At 41.1% G+C, this 17,714-nt stretch overlaps 1 protein-coding gene across 1 annotated transcript; it reads left to right on the top strand.

Annotated features, from left to right (window-relative positions):
• The first annotated feature begins 1,239 nt into the window (after positions 1-1,239).
• Positions 1,240-17,500, top strand: LOC113678510 (uncharacterized). The gene is made up of 20 exons (XM_027195391.2): positions 1,240-2,167; positions 3,310-3,384; positions 3,496-3,676; positions 4,416-4,656; positions 5,295-5,550; positions 6,136-6,381; positions 6,858-7,224; positions 7,585-7,814; positions 8,126-8,332; positions 9,100-9,222; positions 9,903-10,046; positions 10,691-10,925; positions 11,840-12,013; positions 12,218-12,404; positions 12,499-12,572; positions 13,249-13,379; positions 13,752-13,946; positions 14,553-14,831; positions 15,490-15,669; positions 16,652-17,500. The coding sequence occupies exons 1-20, from the start codon at positions 2,119-2,121 to the stop codon at positions 17,272-17,274; spliced, it is 4,197 nt and encodes a 1,398-aa protein (XP_027051192.2). The 5' UTR covers positions 1,240-2,118; the 3' UTR covers positions 17,275-17,500.
• The last annotated feature ends 214 nt before the right edge of the window (positions 17,501-17,714 follow it).

The raw sequence follows: 17,714 nt of genomic DNA, 5'->3' as shown, positions 1-17,714 counted from the left end.
TGATTCTATACTCTCTCATAATTTGCCTGGGATTTGTAACTAACCGTTATCGATTCTCAACGTGACTGACTGAGATTGCAGTTAAGGAAAACACGATCGAATAACTTAATTCGTCTCAGCTCAGTTCAGCACTCTAATCTTTTCATCCTTAAGGGAAAATTTTCACAAAAATGTTTTGCGCTCATGGCAAATCTTCAGTTATTGAGGGTTACTATCATTTAGGAATACCTCTGCGACACAAAAACAAATTAATTATGTGGATGTGGGGCAATTAAGATGCAGGAGAAGGGAGTGAAGGCTTAGAGTGTGCATCCGAAGGGTGTTGAGGAAATCACGGCGGCTGAAATCACGTCAGCTGAATCCTTGAAACGTAATCTTTATGTCAATCTAGATATTTACACAGCGTCACTGAAACGAAACACTTCGATATGGTATTCACTCCTAAAATACCATTCAACTCTTAGAAGCTTCATTTTTCATGATGATAATTTACGACGTAATAATTTTCTTATACATTTTGATTTTAGGTAAATGGCTTGAACCTGAAGGTAACATTTGACGGTTGGGTGAGGGTAGTCTTGAGACGGAAGGAATAACTGACCAATTAGTTTTAACGAACTAGAATTTCAACTCTCGACTAACAGTAATTCTTTACTACTTTGTTGCCAGGATAGGAAAAGAGAGAGTCCTTAGAAAGAGTTTCTCGGCACTCGTGATGACTTCCGTTTTGGCTCGGTCCCCATATCATGCATGACCTCGAGCCAAACATGTTCCCGTTCGGCCCTCCTACGTGGTCAATAAGAACATAATGATCACTCATACGATTATATTTCCTCATTTTTTTAAAAGAAAATTAAAGCTGTCTATCTGTGGCTTATGATAAGGAAAATGACGATTTTCCACTGACGCAGTGCTCTCCAAACTCGTTTCCAGGGTCCTCTTTCTTCCTTTACTACTTTCTCGAGGGAGGAAGAGAGAAAACCCGGAGATCGAGGTTGCGTGCTCTTAAGGAACGCTTCAGTAAGAAGCCAGAGATTTAAGAGCTCGGGGACAAAAAAAAATATTTAACCTCAGCTTTTGGCTGGCGCCCTGTAATTACTGTGGTCTGGTTCGCTGGGTTGTATCCTGTTAACACCCTTAAGCTCGTAAATTTGGCTATTTTTGGAACAGACTAAATTACCCACTGTATAGGAAACAGGGAACAAGAAACAAGAAACGAGAAACTAGAAAAAGTATCTTAGCTGCGGATGAATATTTATAGAGATGAGAAAACGTGAGGGGCATGTTTTTATTCACAGCAGGAAGTACTCCTCACGCAGCGCTCTGTGTCACGCAATTCAACCTCAGCTCTTCTGAGACCAAAGCGTTCCGCGTTCCTCGTGTCTCAATCGACGGAATTTTAGATCGGTCTCCACCAAATCATGCTTATCTTTTTCAATCCACAAAAGATAATGGCCTATGCAAACTTTACTACTTCTCCCACACAAGAGCCATGTGGAGAAACGATAACAGCGGTGGTTATAGAGCGTAACAGAGCTTTGAAACAGTTTCAGCACTGTCAATCAGTGAACCGGGAGGAAGGGGGGCGGCACTTAAGTAAAGTTTAGACAGGTCGGTATTGCTGTTGGTTTGAGGAGAAATACCTTTACAGCAAAGAGCTTTCCCAGCTTGAGGACCAAATTATGGTTTGCGAAACCTAAAAAATAACTTCATTGTACCAGTTTTTTACCCGCGCTCATTTTTTTTTCATAATTTCTCTTTCTTCTAATGATGTCTTTCTACGCTAGCAGACTTACGTTGTGTGCGGTTTTTCGGGCCTCAACAGATGAATCAGAAATTGTAACACCACGCCTAACAAATATGTTTTGCAGGCACTGCACAAGTGTAAAGATCCATGTCATTTGATAAGTCTCGATAGCGGTTAGATAATGGTACGTCCCCCCTGCTACCCATCACAGCTGTCTCATCATGAATGTGTTGCGTGACTGTTCACCTTGGTTTTTTCGAAACATAATCTTTACTTCCTTACACCTTCTTGCTGAAAGGGAAGCTCGGGTATTTCCTTTAAAGGGGAAGAAATTGATTTAATGCTGTTATTCACGAAGCTGCGGTTCAGCCATGTTCTTGCTCTGGGCTTTGCTTTCGTCGTGTGTCGTGATAGCGCACGGTGAGTTGTTTATTGCTTTTGTCACGGTACGAATGGCCCACAGTTCTTAAATCCTCGCAAACTAGAACAATCGTCCCACCAACTGATAAATCACCTTTATTTTTATTGCTGAGATAGCCTAAATATCGTGCTTGTCAGACGGTAGCAAAAGTCTTTCCTAAAGTTCAATCCTCGAAGAGTTAGCTTTGACGATTCACTGAATCCTCACATTAGATACTCTCCACTGAAGTCGAAATGCGTTAATGACGCAATCAAAGATTTCTGTAACTTTCTTGTGGCTGGCTTTAATTTCACGGGGTTTAACCTTTAATAATGCTCACCAAACAGAAAGGAAAATCAAATCAGTTAGTTACTGATGTTTCGTAATAAATCACTGAAATCAAGACCGGACACGTATCTTAAGTCTGTAAAGCACGTATCGGTTACAGTATTTTTTTTTAAGCGATTGACATGACATAATGATAGAAACTTTCAAAGTTCTCAACGTGCAGAAAGGAGATCTTGAAGGCAATTGTAATCTCGCTTTCCTCTTATGTTTGAGTACATATACCGGTTAATTGTCCGGCTCGTTTATATTTCTTTATTTATTATCAGATGCCTTGCAGGAATTTCGGCCAAATGTATTCTTAAGCTCTCCCATAAAGATTAGCTGAAAAAATGTTCGACTGCAGGGAAAATTTTGGATAATATTTTCTGAGCGAGATGTAACGAATCGAATGTAACGTTATTTTTGGCAGTACGTCAAAACAAACATTAATAAGTCATCAAGTGTTTCGGATTTGGATTACACCTTTCAACTCTCATGAGTGACCAAGACGGAATTTCTCATTATAATATCAGTACAATATCAAGCAGACAAGTGATGAGAATAAAGAAAAATATTATTTAGGGGATTATTAGTTGATTTAACACCAAATTCTCCGAGCTTACAACAAACGATTTGTATGGCAGACAGTAAGAAGAATTATTCATCAGATCTAGGAAGGGAAGGGCATACGAAAATGGCGGCGGATTAAAAGGATTTGGACTTATTTCAGCACGGATAGATAGATTAGTTTTCTTTTTTAACTCAGTCTACTGATAGGACCATCATATCTCACATACCGGCCTTTCAAACTAATTCACTTTTTTCCATTCGATAGCTTTAGATGAGGACATTGAAATTATTAACAGCGACTTTGGCCATGTCCTCGACGATCTTGATCCTCTTCAAATTCGTAAGTACCTTGGAAATTTGAGCTGTTTATCTTACTCAATCATCCTTTTTTGATTAATCAATTAATTGATCAATTAACTACTTAAATTAATTGTTTTTCGTTGACTTACAGCCACGATCGATGAGAAGGTTTCCGTTGTGGAACGCTCAATCCCGAGTGACACAGCGACGCGAGTTCGGCGTCAAACAATAAGCGTGGACATGGGTGGAGGTTTAAAGGTCCAGGATCTCACGGTCAAACAAGACTGCGATGGAATTCTCCTGCAGTGGAATCGGCTCAATTTGCCTTACAGGTGCGTGAAATTATCAAAGAGCGTTTCAGAATCAAAAGTTCTCTTACTCATATTCCCTATTTTCTATATCTTGAACATCAAGAATGTAATGAATTGTAATTGGGCCGGAAGTGTTTTGCCATCGTCGTAATTAAGAACAGAACTGAAATCTAACTCAACTTTTGCTTGCGTTTTCTCCATCTTACTTTAAGTTTTCTAACTAAATTTTCCCTGTTGTGACGGAACTAACCGTTGTGGCTACTTCTGACAACTAATGAAAGCGGTTTTTATCCGTCATGAAATGGCTTAGAGGGTATTTCAATTAAGTGCCATAGAAGCAAAACCATTTCGTAAAAAAGATTGTGGTTTTTCATCGTGGTAAATAACAATAAAAGCTAAGTTTTTTTCGTTTGTCTCACGATATAGTCACGTGTGATGTAGATCGTGATCTACATCAAACGTGACAACATCGTGAGACAAACGAAAACAACTTAGCTTAGCAAAACCATGATTATCATATCAGCCAATCAAAGCAAATGGAATAATGCTAAGGGACCAATCAGAACTCAAGGTAAAAACAGGCAAACTACCCCATGCGCGGGAAAAACGCGGGTGACCAAGTCGTACTTGGTTTTAGTTTTGGACCAATCAGGAAGCGAGGTGCAACAAGGCCAAGGTTGTTTTAGAATATGTTCGACACTGACTCGAAAATTGCTCTTTCATCTACATAACACCTTTTTTTCATTTATATCCATTTCAGCCCAAAGAAACCGACACAAAACAGTGAATTTAGTCATTTTAACATCTATCGGAAAACGACTTATTTCAACGACGTATCTGGTATGACACCCTACGTGTCAGCCAGACAAGATGCTTCCCTTCAGAACCCGGGAAAGACCAGCTACAAGGACTTGTACCCCCCACTAGGTGTAGACCTTTATTATGCAGTGACAATTGTTGACGGAGAAGGGCAGCAGGAGACATTGGTGGATGCTAGAAAGGTAAAAAGGTTATTTTGAAATACCTTGCGCGCCACCTTGATAAACGGTGCAGTGATAAAGATTATAACGAACAGAGATGTTAATTACATTAAAAGTTTCTCATGGACCCTCCAAATATTTATTTTTGTCTGACGCTCGTGAGAAGACGAGAAAGCATCTTTCTCTATTCACTACCGAGCTCAAACATATCTCCTATTCCATCTACACGCGTGACGCTTTTGGCTGATCTTAGCCGTTTGTGGTGTGCATGTCCTCGTAAAGGATGGTCGTTGTAGTTTGCTGTAGAGTCTCTATAGCTAATTGGTAGAGCATCGTAGCGCGCAATCTAAAGGTCTAACGTTCGATTCCTCATGGGGTCCCAGACTTTTTTCCTTTGTTCCACGTTCGGAACAAGACAAAAAGAGGTCTTTCTTCAATAATAGTAATAATAATGACAATAATAATAATAATGAAAATAATAATAACCTCGCTCCCAGGAAGAGGTTGGCCACGTCACTGTATCAACCGCAAAATTGTCAGATAATGAGCTTGTATTAGTTTCCAAGGCTCCTTATACGAAGTTTACATGAACGCCTTATGTATGTAGCAAACAGGCCACTGCTTACTGAAAGTAACTGAAACTGCAAATATCTTTACAGGTTTCCTTCGTTGGATCAGTGAAAAAGACAGGAGCATTGTATAAACTTGTCCCAGGTTTTCTCAGCCAACGAGGAAAAGTGTTGCATCATAGCACAGCATGGAATCCGAAACGAAACGAGTATCTTGTGGCGTTTGATTTTGACGTTGACGGAGATAATCTTCCCGATCAACTGTTTGCTTTGCGGGTCGACACTAACGCCAGAATAGTGGACAAACGAATGCTGAATTTTACTGCCAACCTCAACGGAAAAGCAGGTATTGTATGAATTTGAAAAACTCGCAAAAGTTTTTATGCGACTAGTTGATTGTCAACCCGTGAAGTATTGTGATGTGTTGCGTTGTGTATGATTGACAGCTATGATTGGTGCATTTCAACGACTGACCTCATGGTCTGAAGAAGATTAGCAGAAACAGATGTAAAAGAAGGGTCAGGAGTATTCTTCAAACCCTCCCCCCCCCCCCCGTCTCCCTTAACCTCCCCTTCCCTCGTCTCCGTCACTAGTTGCAACGACAGGATCCTTTACACGTGTCTCTGAGTGGTGCCCTTTAATTATCTGTCATGTGACGTGTAACCCCCAATGAAGGATAGTGGGGAGGGGGGGATTGGGGGGGCAGTGGGCTAGTCGTTTGGTCGAGAGGTAATCCGTCGTGTTTTCCGAATCAAATCTAAGTTTGCATCCCCTATCAAAACTTTATGGATCCGCCCCCGGTATGTAGATGAAACATCAGTATCCACTTCGAAAATGATCATTGCGAGACAGACGAAAAAACCTCTTTATTGTAGTTTTCAATCGTAATGAATAACTTGTTTTTTTTACGATGTCGATTTTCAATTTTCAGCGAATCAAGGCTGGCCGAGTGTAGCCTATAATGATAGGGCAGATGAGTTCATGATTGTCTTCCAGTTTCGCAGTGGTGTTTGGCAGTACTTCCACGACAAATACATCATAATAAACCAGAGAGTGAGGAGTTGGCAAACCGAGAGAGCTGCTGGGCCTTCGCTGTTCGTGAAGGCAACTGGGAAGGTGGGATCTAGTGACTGGGTGGACGCCACGAATGCCTTGATCAAGTACAACAGTGTTACAGGTAGGCATGCATTGTGTGCAAAACGATTTTCGTTCTGGAAACCGTAATACCCCTCAGGTTGAGAGGCCCGTCAAAGAGAAACAGATAAAGCTCGGTTTTAAAGTTACTATATAAACTCTCCTCCGGAGCCTTTAGTTTACTAAACTGCTTAGGGTTGGGGTTAAGTTTCAAATCCATTTTTTTTTCAGTGTTTTGGAATCTTTTTGCACCACTGTCTGTCTCACTTTATTGTTGGCGTGTTAAATTCTGAGAGTACAGCTTTAAAGACTCTCAGCAGCATAGAATATTTATCTTTAACATTAGAAATGATAAACGCCATCCTATGGCAACGAGCTTGAATTTAGTGTAGTTAAGGTTAATTTTTTCCCTCGTTTCGAATACTTTAGAGTAAATGTTAACACTCAAAGTAAACGAAATGTAAAATTGAACCGAAAAATGTATAAACGAAAAAAAAATCAAGTCTCTTTTTATTTAAGGTGGTTATGTCGGAGCCGTTGTCTTATCACACAGTCGAAAAGAAGTGATAGGCTTGTTTGCCGACGCCAGAGGCAAGGTACTCAAGTCTGATCCTGTCTGCAGTTTTCGAGGAAATGCTCATGAGCCAAACATCTTCGTTGACTCAAAAAGGAACGAATTTTACTTCACATGTACGGTTCAGGGTGGAGGAGTGTCTAACGCCGATTTTAACCTGCGTCCTGGCCTCAATATGGTGGTTCTCACCAAACGCGATGCTAACGGCGTGCATGCCTCTAACACAGAGACTGCTGACACAAAGAATTTTGTAGGTTACACTAACAACACGCATGCAAAGACCAGCGGTTATTACAATGAACGCACTGACAGGTATGTTAGCCTAAATATAGGTAATATACATAGCTTTTGGGTCAATGTCAGTATCTGAGCGACTGCGTAGCTACCCCTCCCCAAACCCAAAAACAGTCAACTGATTACAACTTAGGGATAATGTGGGGCTAGGGAAGGGGTAGGTGCGCAGTTGGTCCGATACAGAAATTGGTCCGATACAGAAATTGGTCCACACAATCGCGCAATAAAATGTTAATGTTGATCCCAAAAAAAAAATAGCGATCCTTAATACTTACTTTCATAATTTCATATCCCTCAGGATTAACAACGTCGCACAGTTGTTTAAAAATCTCAGTGCAGATTCTATAAGAAATGACCATAACTGTTTACTCTCAACAGACTGATCTTGTTTTGGGAAGACACGGACTCAGGCAAACCCTTCATTGGAACAGCCTCTGTTTTGGTGACTCGTAAGCGCTATGTGCGGGAAGTGAAGCCGTACAGTTGCTTGGCAACAAGGCGCGTGAGAGCGCCATCGGCCGTGTACTTTCCAACAACCGGCAACCACATGCTGTTTTGGCAGGAGCAAGGGCGGGGAACTTGGGTGATAGGGGGAGAACTCTTACAAGGTCAGTCGAAGGTGTAGTCAGGAAGGGCGAGGGGAGTGGAATCCAAAACTACGTGTAACTTTACCTCTTGTATTGAAAAAAAGTCTACTTATTATGGTAAAAACAACGTGGTATGCTATACCTTTACGCCGGTCAAGAAGGCGAGACGACTCGTGAATAGCGACTTGCATTGTTTCACGAAAACAACAACTCAATTTTTATAAAATGGCTCCCGAGAGACACGAGGAAGAACGACGAAACGTATTACGCTTGCGTCACTAACAACGCCCGCTGGCGTTAGGAACTAACTCACTCGTATCTTTCTTTCATAGGCAACCTGCAACTTGCTTTTGGAAGGATGCAGAAGGATCCAATCACACTGTACAACAGCAAAAGCAGAAAAGCATTTGTTACGTGGCAGGAAGCTGGCGTTGTCCTGTCTTATCACGTTGAAGAGACCACACGTCCTCTGTGTGATCCGCCATGCATGTCGCGATGGACATGCGCATTGCAAGATACGTGTGTCTCTTCAACTGGTGGTGAGTACAGTTTCGTTCCCAGTGCATTCGTCTTTTTAATCAAGTCGCCGAGGAAGATGCACTGAGTATGAGAGTGAGGTCTGTATCTTTTAGGGACAACATTCAAGAAATCTCTCGCTCTTTTCTGACGCAAAGAAATCGTTTTTTAAACAAACGAGAACATTACAGTGATAGTTTGATGAAATAGAAACACATGTAACCGATAGCACAAAAACCAAAAGGTTCAAAGCTGGTCTAGGATGGATGAGTTGTGGAAAATTGGACAACTGCTAAAGAGAAAGGGAGAAACTGAAAAGGCTATGTATTGTTTGCCCTTTAAACCCAAAGCGTGACTAGCCTCTAATTTCTCCATACAGTATCAAACTTGAATCAAAGATAAAGATAAAGATCATGAGAATTAGGGAAATTATCACCTACCTTAGAGGCTCTTGATTGTTAAACAAATTCTCCTTGTCAGTACCTTGTAAAATGTATAAAGAACAGTGTAGAGAATTTGCATACTGATGTTAGGGCCCTAAAGGGTTAAGGTTGGAAAAGATTGACACAAGTAAATGACTTCTTTGAAAATTTAGGAGTAAATTTTTCGTGATGCAGAAGTTGTGAGGTAGCTTTTAAGTAAAAAATGCACTAAGGATAAACCAAGCGATTGTATTTTCTTGAATAAAGAAAATGTATTGTAAATAGAATGAGGGAGATGTTAATTATTTTAAAAGAAAAGGTCGTTACAGCTTAGACCCACTCAGACAATTTTTTTTTTAAATTCTCAGATTCTTGTTCTACAAACAATGGCGGCTGTAGCCACGTGTGTACTTCATTACGTCACTGGAAGGTTCAGTGCTCGTGTCCAGGAAATTTGCAGCTTAAGGACGACGGGAAGACTTGTCAGGAAGGTGAGTTGGAGCCTTTCTTAGAGTGGTTGTTGTGATAGGAACTCGTTCACAAATTATAGCGTGAACACTAGAATAAACAGTATGGGTTGGTGAGTCTCTGGGCAATTGATTGGAGACAACATATAGTTTTTAGCTAAGTGATCATAATTTCTCGACGGTTGTGTTTTCTTTTTCGTTTTTTTTTTCATTCACGATAATGTATCTGAAACTGTTCAATACTCTCAAAGCGTTCTATCTCTAAAACGGGGCGCATTTTATCCCCGATTTTTGAACATACACTGAAAAAGTCTTATGGAGGTTTTACCCCTTTTTAAGTTCGCCTTGCTTGTAGTATTTCGAGCGTCAGTTGTTATCATGGTCGGAATTTGCATGTTGAACAACCTTTGTTATAGTTTGACAGTGATGTTACATGTCGACCGAAATATTCTATGATTCCGATGTTCTACCACAAGAAAACGAGTCAATAGATTTGCGGGGCCAAGAAATAATTCGGTAAGGGCGAACTTGTTTTACCTCAGGGCGGGGAAAACCCGTAAAAATGGTATGAGGCGAACTAGCTTCGGGGCGAAACCTCCAGATACAACAGAAAATGGAGGGTAAGAATGTCCTCAATACACCCGATTTTTCTCCGCAAAAAGAGCCTAAGTCCTTAACCAGTACCTATTTTGTTCTCTCCCCAGCTCCTCCTTGCCATGGTATGACTCCCCTGACGAGACCGTCAACCCGACGAGATTATTTCTGTGGAGGGCGTAGCAGACACATCTGTCCTGCTAACTCCTATTGCCACATTTCACCTTCTGACGCCTTTGCAAAGTGCTGCTCAGGTAGGACATGTTTGATTTCGTTCAACCCTAAAACTCCCACAGGTGATTAATATGAACCTTCTCCCTATAATATCCACACATCATGTAGCAAACAGGTAATGAGAATATTCAAACTTATCGGGTAGAAATTGTTGCCTAAATCTAATACCAAATTCTCGTAACTAATTTATAAGGAAGTGTGCACCAGCTGGAGGGGAGAATTAACAATCAGGTCGTGGGAGTTAAAGGGTTAATCTTCTTTTGTCAAGGTCATAGTAAGGCCTAGCTCATAACAAAGATCTCTGTAGCTCACTGGGTAGAGCATCGCAACGCGCAATCCTTCTTGGGACAAGGGGAAAAGCATTTTTCCTACCGAGTAATTGTCCCGTTTAGTTGTTTTACATTTCCTTGTAAATTAAGGTGGAGGTTTGCCAAGACACACAACCTGTCTTCAGAAAAATGTCTCGATGTGTTGCGTGAGGAGCATTGCGTGAAAAGCGTTACGTGACGAGCGTTGCGTGAAAAGCGTTATGTGACGAGCGTTGCGTGGGAAGCGTTTCGTTATGAGCATTTCGCGACGAGAGTCACGTTGCCAGAACAAACAACGGCTAAAGGAGCAGCGTATAACACGTTGACTAAAAATTACTTTCTTTTCCATTTTACAGCTCCTTTACCCAGTTATTCCATAATAGTAGCCTCTCCTAAGGCAATATGGCAGCTGTTTATGGACACAAAGCATAACAGATTCACTACTCAAAAGTTGCAGATTCAAAATCCCTCCATGCTTGTTGCACTGGATTACAACCCAGTAGATAAGCGTATATACTGGAGTGACGTTGATGATAGAAAGATAAAGCGAATGTCTGTGACTGGAATCGGAGGAGAGGAAACAATTGCTTGGTAATCTGATTTATTTTTTGTTAAAGAAAGATCTTGAAGCTATCTCTAATTTGTATATCTCAGAGAAATTACGCCTTTGCTTCTTTTCTGAGAAAGCTTGTATCTATTTTTGTCTTGTTCATGATCCCGATGATATTTTTTTATTGACTCCATTACAGAGCTTAAGGTGAGGAAATTATCCACAATCACGTTCAAAGAATTGTAGTGAGGTTTTGATTTATCTTGGTAGAATGATGTTGGTCCACTAAAGTTATAGAGCGCTTTTCGATTGAGTATCGTAATACCAAAACCAAAGTTATCGCAAAAGCCACTCAAAAGAAAGGAAAATATATTATAATTTAATGAGCCAATGAGAACTCAAAGTGAAAAACCATCCAACCTCCCTCGGGAAACGAGGGTCACCAAGTCGTGATTGGTTTTAGTTTTGCATCTGATTGGTGGAGAGAGTGACGCAATTCTTTTGGACCAATCACAGAGCGAGGTATAGAGGTAAAGGAAAACCGACGCAATATCGGATTTCTTTCGACGCTCAATCGAAAATTGTTCAGAAAGGTGATCAATACTGCTCTTGAATGAGTGCCCGTGCAAGAAGTGCAAATTTTTTTGCAGATTCTTTGACATTAGGCGTTTAAAATGACTAATTATACTGGACTGATGTAACTTAATGGTAAAGAGCGACCTCATCCGAATTAACAAAGGGGCTTAGTAAAGCGGAGAACAGGGATTTAATGAATTCAAAACGTGTGAAGAACATTGGTGATAAACCAGCCTGTGGCTCGTGTTTCTCTTTGTTGGTTCTTTCCTTTTTTTGACGTCGTCGGTGATCTAACAGACACGAGGCATAGTGAAATGTTTCTTAGATACGTTTCAAAATAGGAGACTTATATGAACGCAATACTTTTGTGTCAATGTAGGAATAATGTTGGGATTGTGGATGGATTGACACTCGATGTTGAAAATGACTTGATATACTGGACTGATGTCACGTCCAAGAGTATAGAGCGAGCGAACCTGAACGGACATAGTCGTAGGACTTTACTGGGGGGCTTAGACAAGCCGAGGGCAATTGTCCTGTACAAGACTAGAAGGTTTGTAATTCTATTTATTATTTTTAGCGGCGAGTTTCCTCCAGGGGACGGGAGATGAGGGTATGGGAGTGGGAGGGTTTCTTGACTGTCGACAATTTCTCCTTGTGACTATCAACAGAAATGTACAGTAAACAGTATGGAGAATATGCATGATGATATTTGGGTATAAAGGTTTAAACCACTTATCTATTGATTTACAACCAGGTGGATGTTCTGGACAGACTGGGGAACTGTACCAAAGATTGAAAGAGCGGATATGAATGGACATGGCCAAATGACCATCGTATCGGGAGATTTAAGTTGGCCAAATGGTTTGGTTATCGACGAAGCTTCCCAGACACTCTTTTGGGCAGACGCTGGTCTCGACAAAATAGAGACCTCCGACTTAACGGTAAAGCATATCGTTTGTTTTTTTTTTATACTTTTTTCCTTTTTTTCATTTTTTGATGAACTTGGTCTCATGATTGACATCTGTTTGCCTACAGGGAGGTGGACGCCGTGTATTGCTCAGTTCTCCGCACGTGAATCATCCCTTTTCCCTTGCCATTTTGAATAACAGGTAAACTCACGCTTGGCTTGCAACTAAACACTGTTTATAAACAATTCGTCCAAAGGTAATTTTTCGACCTACGTGGCCGTAGGAAAAGCGAGGGAGCGACTCGCGACAAATTTTAGCTGCCTTACGGTTACATAATAAGTTTTACTGGATTTCATTGAGTCATTCAAGTTCATTCCATGAATCTTTAATGCCTGATTTTTTTTAGGGGGGAGGGGGAGGAGGATTTTGGTTGTGTCACAATATAATTAATTTGATTCCTCTTCTTGGCTCTGTTGTTAACCAATTAGATCCCCTCATTGGCGGCCAACTTTTTGATTGATCCCCCTTGGTACCTCAAAAAACCATGCGTTCCCCTCCCCCCCTGTCAAATCCTCAGACCCTCCGCAAGAGATGAATAGCGCGCAAATGAAAATACATCACTGGCTAAGTCCGTCTTCCCTATGATCTTCAAGTTTTTCCTCTTAACACCATAGAAATGGGTGGAGATTAATTTTTAGGGAAAATGAATTATATTCCAATTTAAAGAGAAAGCGAGAAAATCTCATGGAATAACAGAGAGTAAAAACAATGCAGAAAACATTTGATTGATGATCATGTTGTAACTACCAAATCTTCTTTAAGACAGCTCAACGTACTTTTTCATTGTTATCCTTTCTGTTTTCCTTGTACACTTCAGGTTGTTTTGGAGTGACTGGGAAACAGGAGGCATTCACTCAGTTGATAAACAAACTGGTAAAGACGTCGTAACTGTAGCGCTAGGAATTGAGAGGCCGACAAGTTTTGCACTCTTTAAAGCAGCTCCGCCAGGTTAGTAAAAGCCTGCTATGTACGCATACTTTTGAAAAGGGAGCGCTCATAGTTTTTGTTTTTTTTGAAAGGTTGGCCACCTTCTTAGAATTTTTAAGAAAGGATTATCCAACTAGCCACCGTTTAAGTCTCCTAACGCTTAGTGCCTCTTTCCAGCTAGGAGTAAGGATGAGCCTTACATCCCATTTAGAAGGAGCACAGCGGTCAAGCGTAAGGTTGCGCAAATGAGTCACTTGCAGTCAGCCGCGCGCCAATTTCCGCTCAATCTTGTTAATAAAAAATAACACGTAAGTGTCGTTTGTTTTGCAAAATTTATGCACATTGATGCTTGTTTGTGCTAACGAATTATACATAATTTGATTTTAACTACAGTTGACGCAAGCGTCCGTTGCCCAGACCCCCGCCATCCAAGACATGGTTCTAGGCACCCCTCCCCTGAAGGCGATGATTACCCACAAGGCGCTGTGATACGATACACGTGTTTTCCTCAGTTTGACATTCACGGTCCCGTGACTCGCAGGTGTTTGGCCAACGGTCAATGGAGTGAAAAGGCTCCCGAATGTCTCAGTAAGAATACCTATTTTAAATAATGGGGTTTCTTCGTCCTTTTTTTCAGAGGTTTGGGAAGGGAGAAGGGGTGGGCCAATTAGGTACCCTCGCTAGATGGCTGGGTGTTGGCCGAGTACAATATTCCCGTTTTTATGAATAGTGGTCCAGTTAATTCTCCTCGGCATGCATCACCAAGTGTCTCATCGTAATCGCCAGCACAGAACATGGTAACAAAACAAGCTTAGTCAAAGAAGGAATCGTTGTATCCAAACGAATCTTACAAACTATTTTAAAAAGGATTCAAGAAGTCCGACACGGTTTTTTGGATTTTTTTGATCATCGAGACGCGATTTCACTTCAATAAAAAACTACCAGAAAACATTTTCCTGTTTCAACGGAGAGTTCTTAAAAGTTGCAAAGTATTCACTCCGGCTAAAATAACTTAGAGCCAAATTTTTCTGCGGATCAATGCGGGCAAACCCGAGTAGGCAAACTAAAGTCGGATAGCCAATCCGATCATAGGACTCGCTTCCACTCTCCCGCTCGTGCACCCAGCCACACAACAATGGTGTATAACACCCAGAATAATAATAATGATAATAAAAGATAAAACTTTTTTCTCAGCTCCGCCACGATTTCAGCTAGTTCCGAGCAACGAGACTATCGAGGAATCAAAAACCAGCACTTTTCTTTGTTCCACTTCAACCCCTGATACAAAAATCACGTGGTACAAAGACGGCAAAGTCCTGACCGGAAGTCACTTTGCGGTCTTGTCGAGTGGTAGTCTAATGATTCTGCGCGTATACCGTGAAGACAAAGGCTGGTATGTCTGTAATGCAACGAACAAGGCAGGCACTAAACTGGCTCGCGCATATCTGAAGGTGTTGCGACCGCTGGACTCAGGTTAGTCTCATCAAAAGACGACCGAAACAGACAAATTACTGTTTTGGGTTTTAAATGTTAAGCTGTTATTCATTACTATTTGTTACTTAAAGAAAACTTCGCCAGGCATGTGATAGGAATCACAAACATTTAAATATACATGCAATTATTTCAGCATCCTCACTGGTTGAGAACACTCACTCAGTCCCAAACAATGTAGAAAGTTGAGAATGAATTCAAAAGCTTTACAAAAACTGCAGGAAATTAATTTTAAAACCATAACTAAAGTAATCATAAAGGCTAATCTGGAGAAAGAAAAATGACTTGAACAGCGAATGAGAACTCAGTAAAACAACCAAACTGCCTAAAATGCGGAAAAACACGTTAATTTTTCACAAATTACGTTTTGCACTCGATTAAAGAGCTCGTGCAATTTTTTTCGTCTTTGAAATTTCTTCTTCTTTACTTACTCCAAAGTAAACTCGAAATAGCCTTTTTTTGTTCCAATGCAAATGATCCTATTTTAAAAGTAATGTATAGGTTTACCTTGATAACAGTAAATATATGTGGTATCGGGAGTCTGATACCATAACCAACCATTTTTCAAATTCAGTCTTTCTTCTGTACTGAAGAAAAGTCAAAATGGCCTAATGCTCTTTGTTTGTTTTTCACTGTATAGATTGTGGCAAGCCGACGCTAACTACTCGTGGCAAGATTGTGGGCGGAACAAAGGTGGAAGCTGGTCACTATCCGTGGCAAGTGAGTCTGTGGAACACGAGGGCCAACAAACATTTCTGTGGCGGATCACTTGTGTCTGAGAGGTGGATTGTGACAGCTGCCCACTGTGTTTCTTCTGGAGGTAAGAATTAGATGCATATTTACGCATGCGCGATCTGATTTAAAGATCCAAGCTACCCTTAACAAAAAGTCCGGTCTCAGTCCCTCTTCATCGGCTCGACCTATCTTGGATCTTATTTTAAGTTCCGTGACGACATCTAGAGAGTCACACGTGAGTGCTTCTCTCGCCCAAACATCCCAGTCCTAGCGCGGAAAATGAGGTAGGAGAGAGGCCAAGGGATTACATATTCATTAAGCCACGTGACAGGTCGTGTGACGGTTTTAAAAGGCTGCAAGTCTAACAAAAGCTTTGAAATAGAGTGGAACTGGGGAGGAGAAAGCTATGTTTTGTCTGCTGATACATTTTTTAAAATAACAATATATCTGTTTCTGATGGCAAGGAAAGGCTGACGGCACGAGTGAAATAATAATATTAATCGCAAGCAAATCTGAGTGAAATTATTGCAGAGAACAGAAATGCTCCCCAACCCTTGTAAAACACTTACTTCAGTATGCATATTTTCCGACCAGTTCTCTATGCATTCCACGATTATTCTCTGAAAGAGAATCAATCGAGAGCTTCTTCACGTGGTGTTTTTTTCTTTTTATCTCATGACCTTACGTTTTGATTTATTGGTGATGGTGTAAGGAGAAGTTAGATGCTAGTCACTCTTAACAGTTTCAGGGTTAATCAAACGCGTTCGATGTTACGCCTGTGTTAAATTGGAGTAGGTAAATCCACTTCGGCTGGTTTACTTTAATACTCAGTTGCGTTATGACCCTTTTCACTCCTGAGATCAAAATATCACTTCTCTGCACTGTACTCCATACATTGCTTATAATTTTGGCTTTGAGAATCAAATCAAACATCATCCCCAAATATATGTTTTCCTTTTTTCTCATCACCTTTTTACTTAAAAGTGTAAGAACATTGTATGGAGAAATTTCTCCTTGGTCACCCTTGGGAGTAAAAGTGTTGAGCTTGAAAACTTGATCTTCCGCAGGAATTTCAATCAATGATGTTGAGGTACGCCTTGGTAAGTTGTACACTAACAAACCTGAACCATCCAGAGAACAGATCATTCGTCCGGACAGGATCGTGATTCATCCACAGTACGATAGTGACCGTGCCGACTACGATGCAGACCTCGCTCTTATTCACCTGAAATCCGACGTCATATTTACTGATTACGTCAGACCTATCTGCCTTCCGCTGCGGAGACAAGACAGTGATAGGACCCTGCTAAGGACTGGCAACATTGGGGTCATTACAGGATGGGGCCGGAGGAAGGAAACCGGTCGTGAGGTCCTTAGAAGAATGCACCAAGTCAAAGTACCAATAGTGGACCAGGCGTCGTGCAAGGCAGCACACACGAAGTATTCCGTCACATCAAATATGTTCTGCGCCGGCTATCGTAATGGCACACTTGGTGACGCTTGTCAGGGAGACTCGGGTGGACCGCTGGCCATCGATAACAGTCAAACAGCAAGTGATGATGATCAACGCTGGGTGCTCGCGGGCGTCATTTCCTGGGGAGATGGCTGCGGTAGAATTGGCAAATATGGCGTCTACACTCGGGTGTCGAAGTTTGTTCGATGGATCAATGATCAAGTCGTTATGGACTGACGATTGAATGCGATACGGTATTTTCAAGAAATTGGGAGTCTAAAAAAATAATATAATGCGCGCTTAATAAAACTTATATCCAGTTATCATCTAGCGAACTTGAAAATTGTAATCTGCTAAATTAAAAAGGGGCGTAACAGAAACAATAATTGGAAATTTTCTTAGTCTACAAAGTTGTCAAACAATGAATGATTAAAGTGGAATAAAGGCTACATTATGTTACTGACTTCAGGATTGTCCTCTAGTAACGTAACATGTATTAAAAGCGCCTGGTTCTTCATATTTTTGGCTCGGTTAAGCGTGGGCCCCACCATGAATAATGACTTCTAGCTAGGACTTCAACAAAAAGGAAAGAGTCATCCCTGTCACCTGACTCAACTGCACTGAGACCCCGACGGCGAGAGAAATGATGGGGTCTGGGGACGAGATTGAGGTGGAAA

The sequence above is a fragment of the Pocillopora damicornis genome, chromosome 14 (genome assembly GCF_964200805.1).
Source record: "Pocillopora damicornis chromosome 14, jaPocDami1.2, whole genome shotgun sequence".
Classification (NCBI taxonomy): Eukaryota; Metazoa; Cnidaria; class Anthozoa; order Scleractinia; family Pocilloporidae; genus Pocillopora; species Pocillopora damicornis.
Note: the sequence above shows the minus strand (reverse complement) of the source record. Positions and strands in the feature narration are given on the sequence as shown.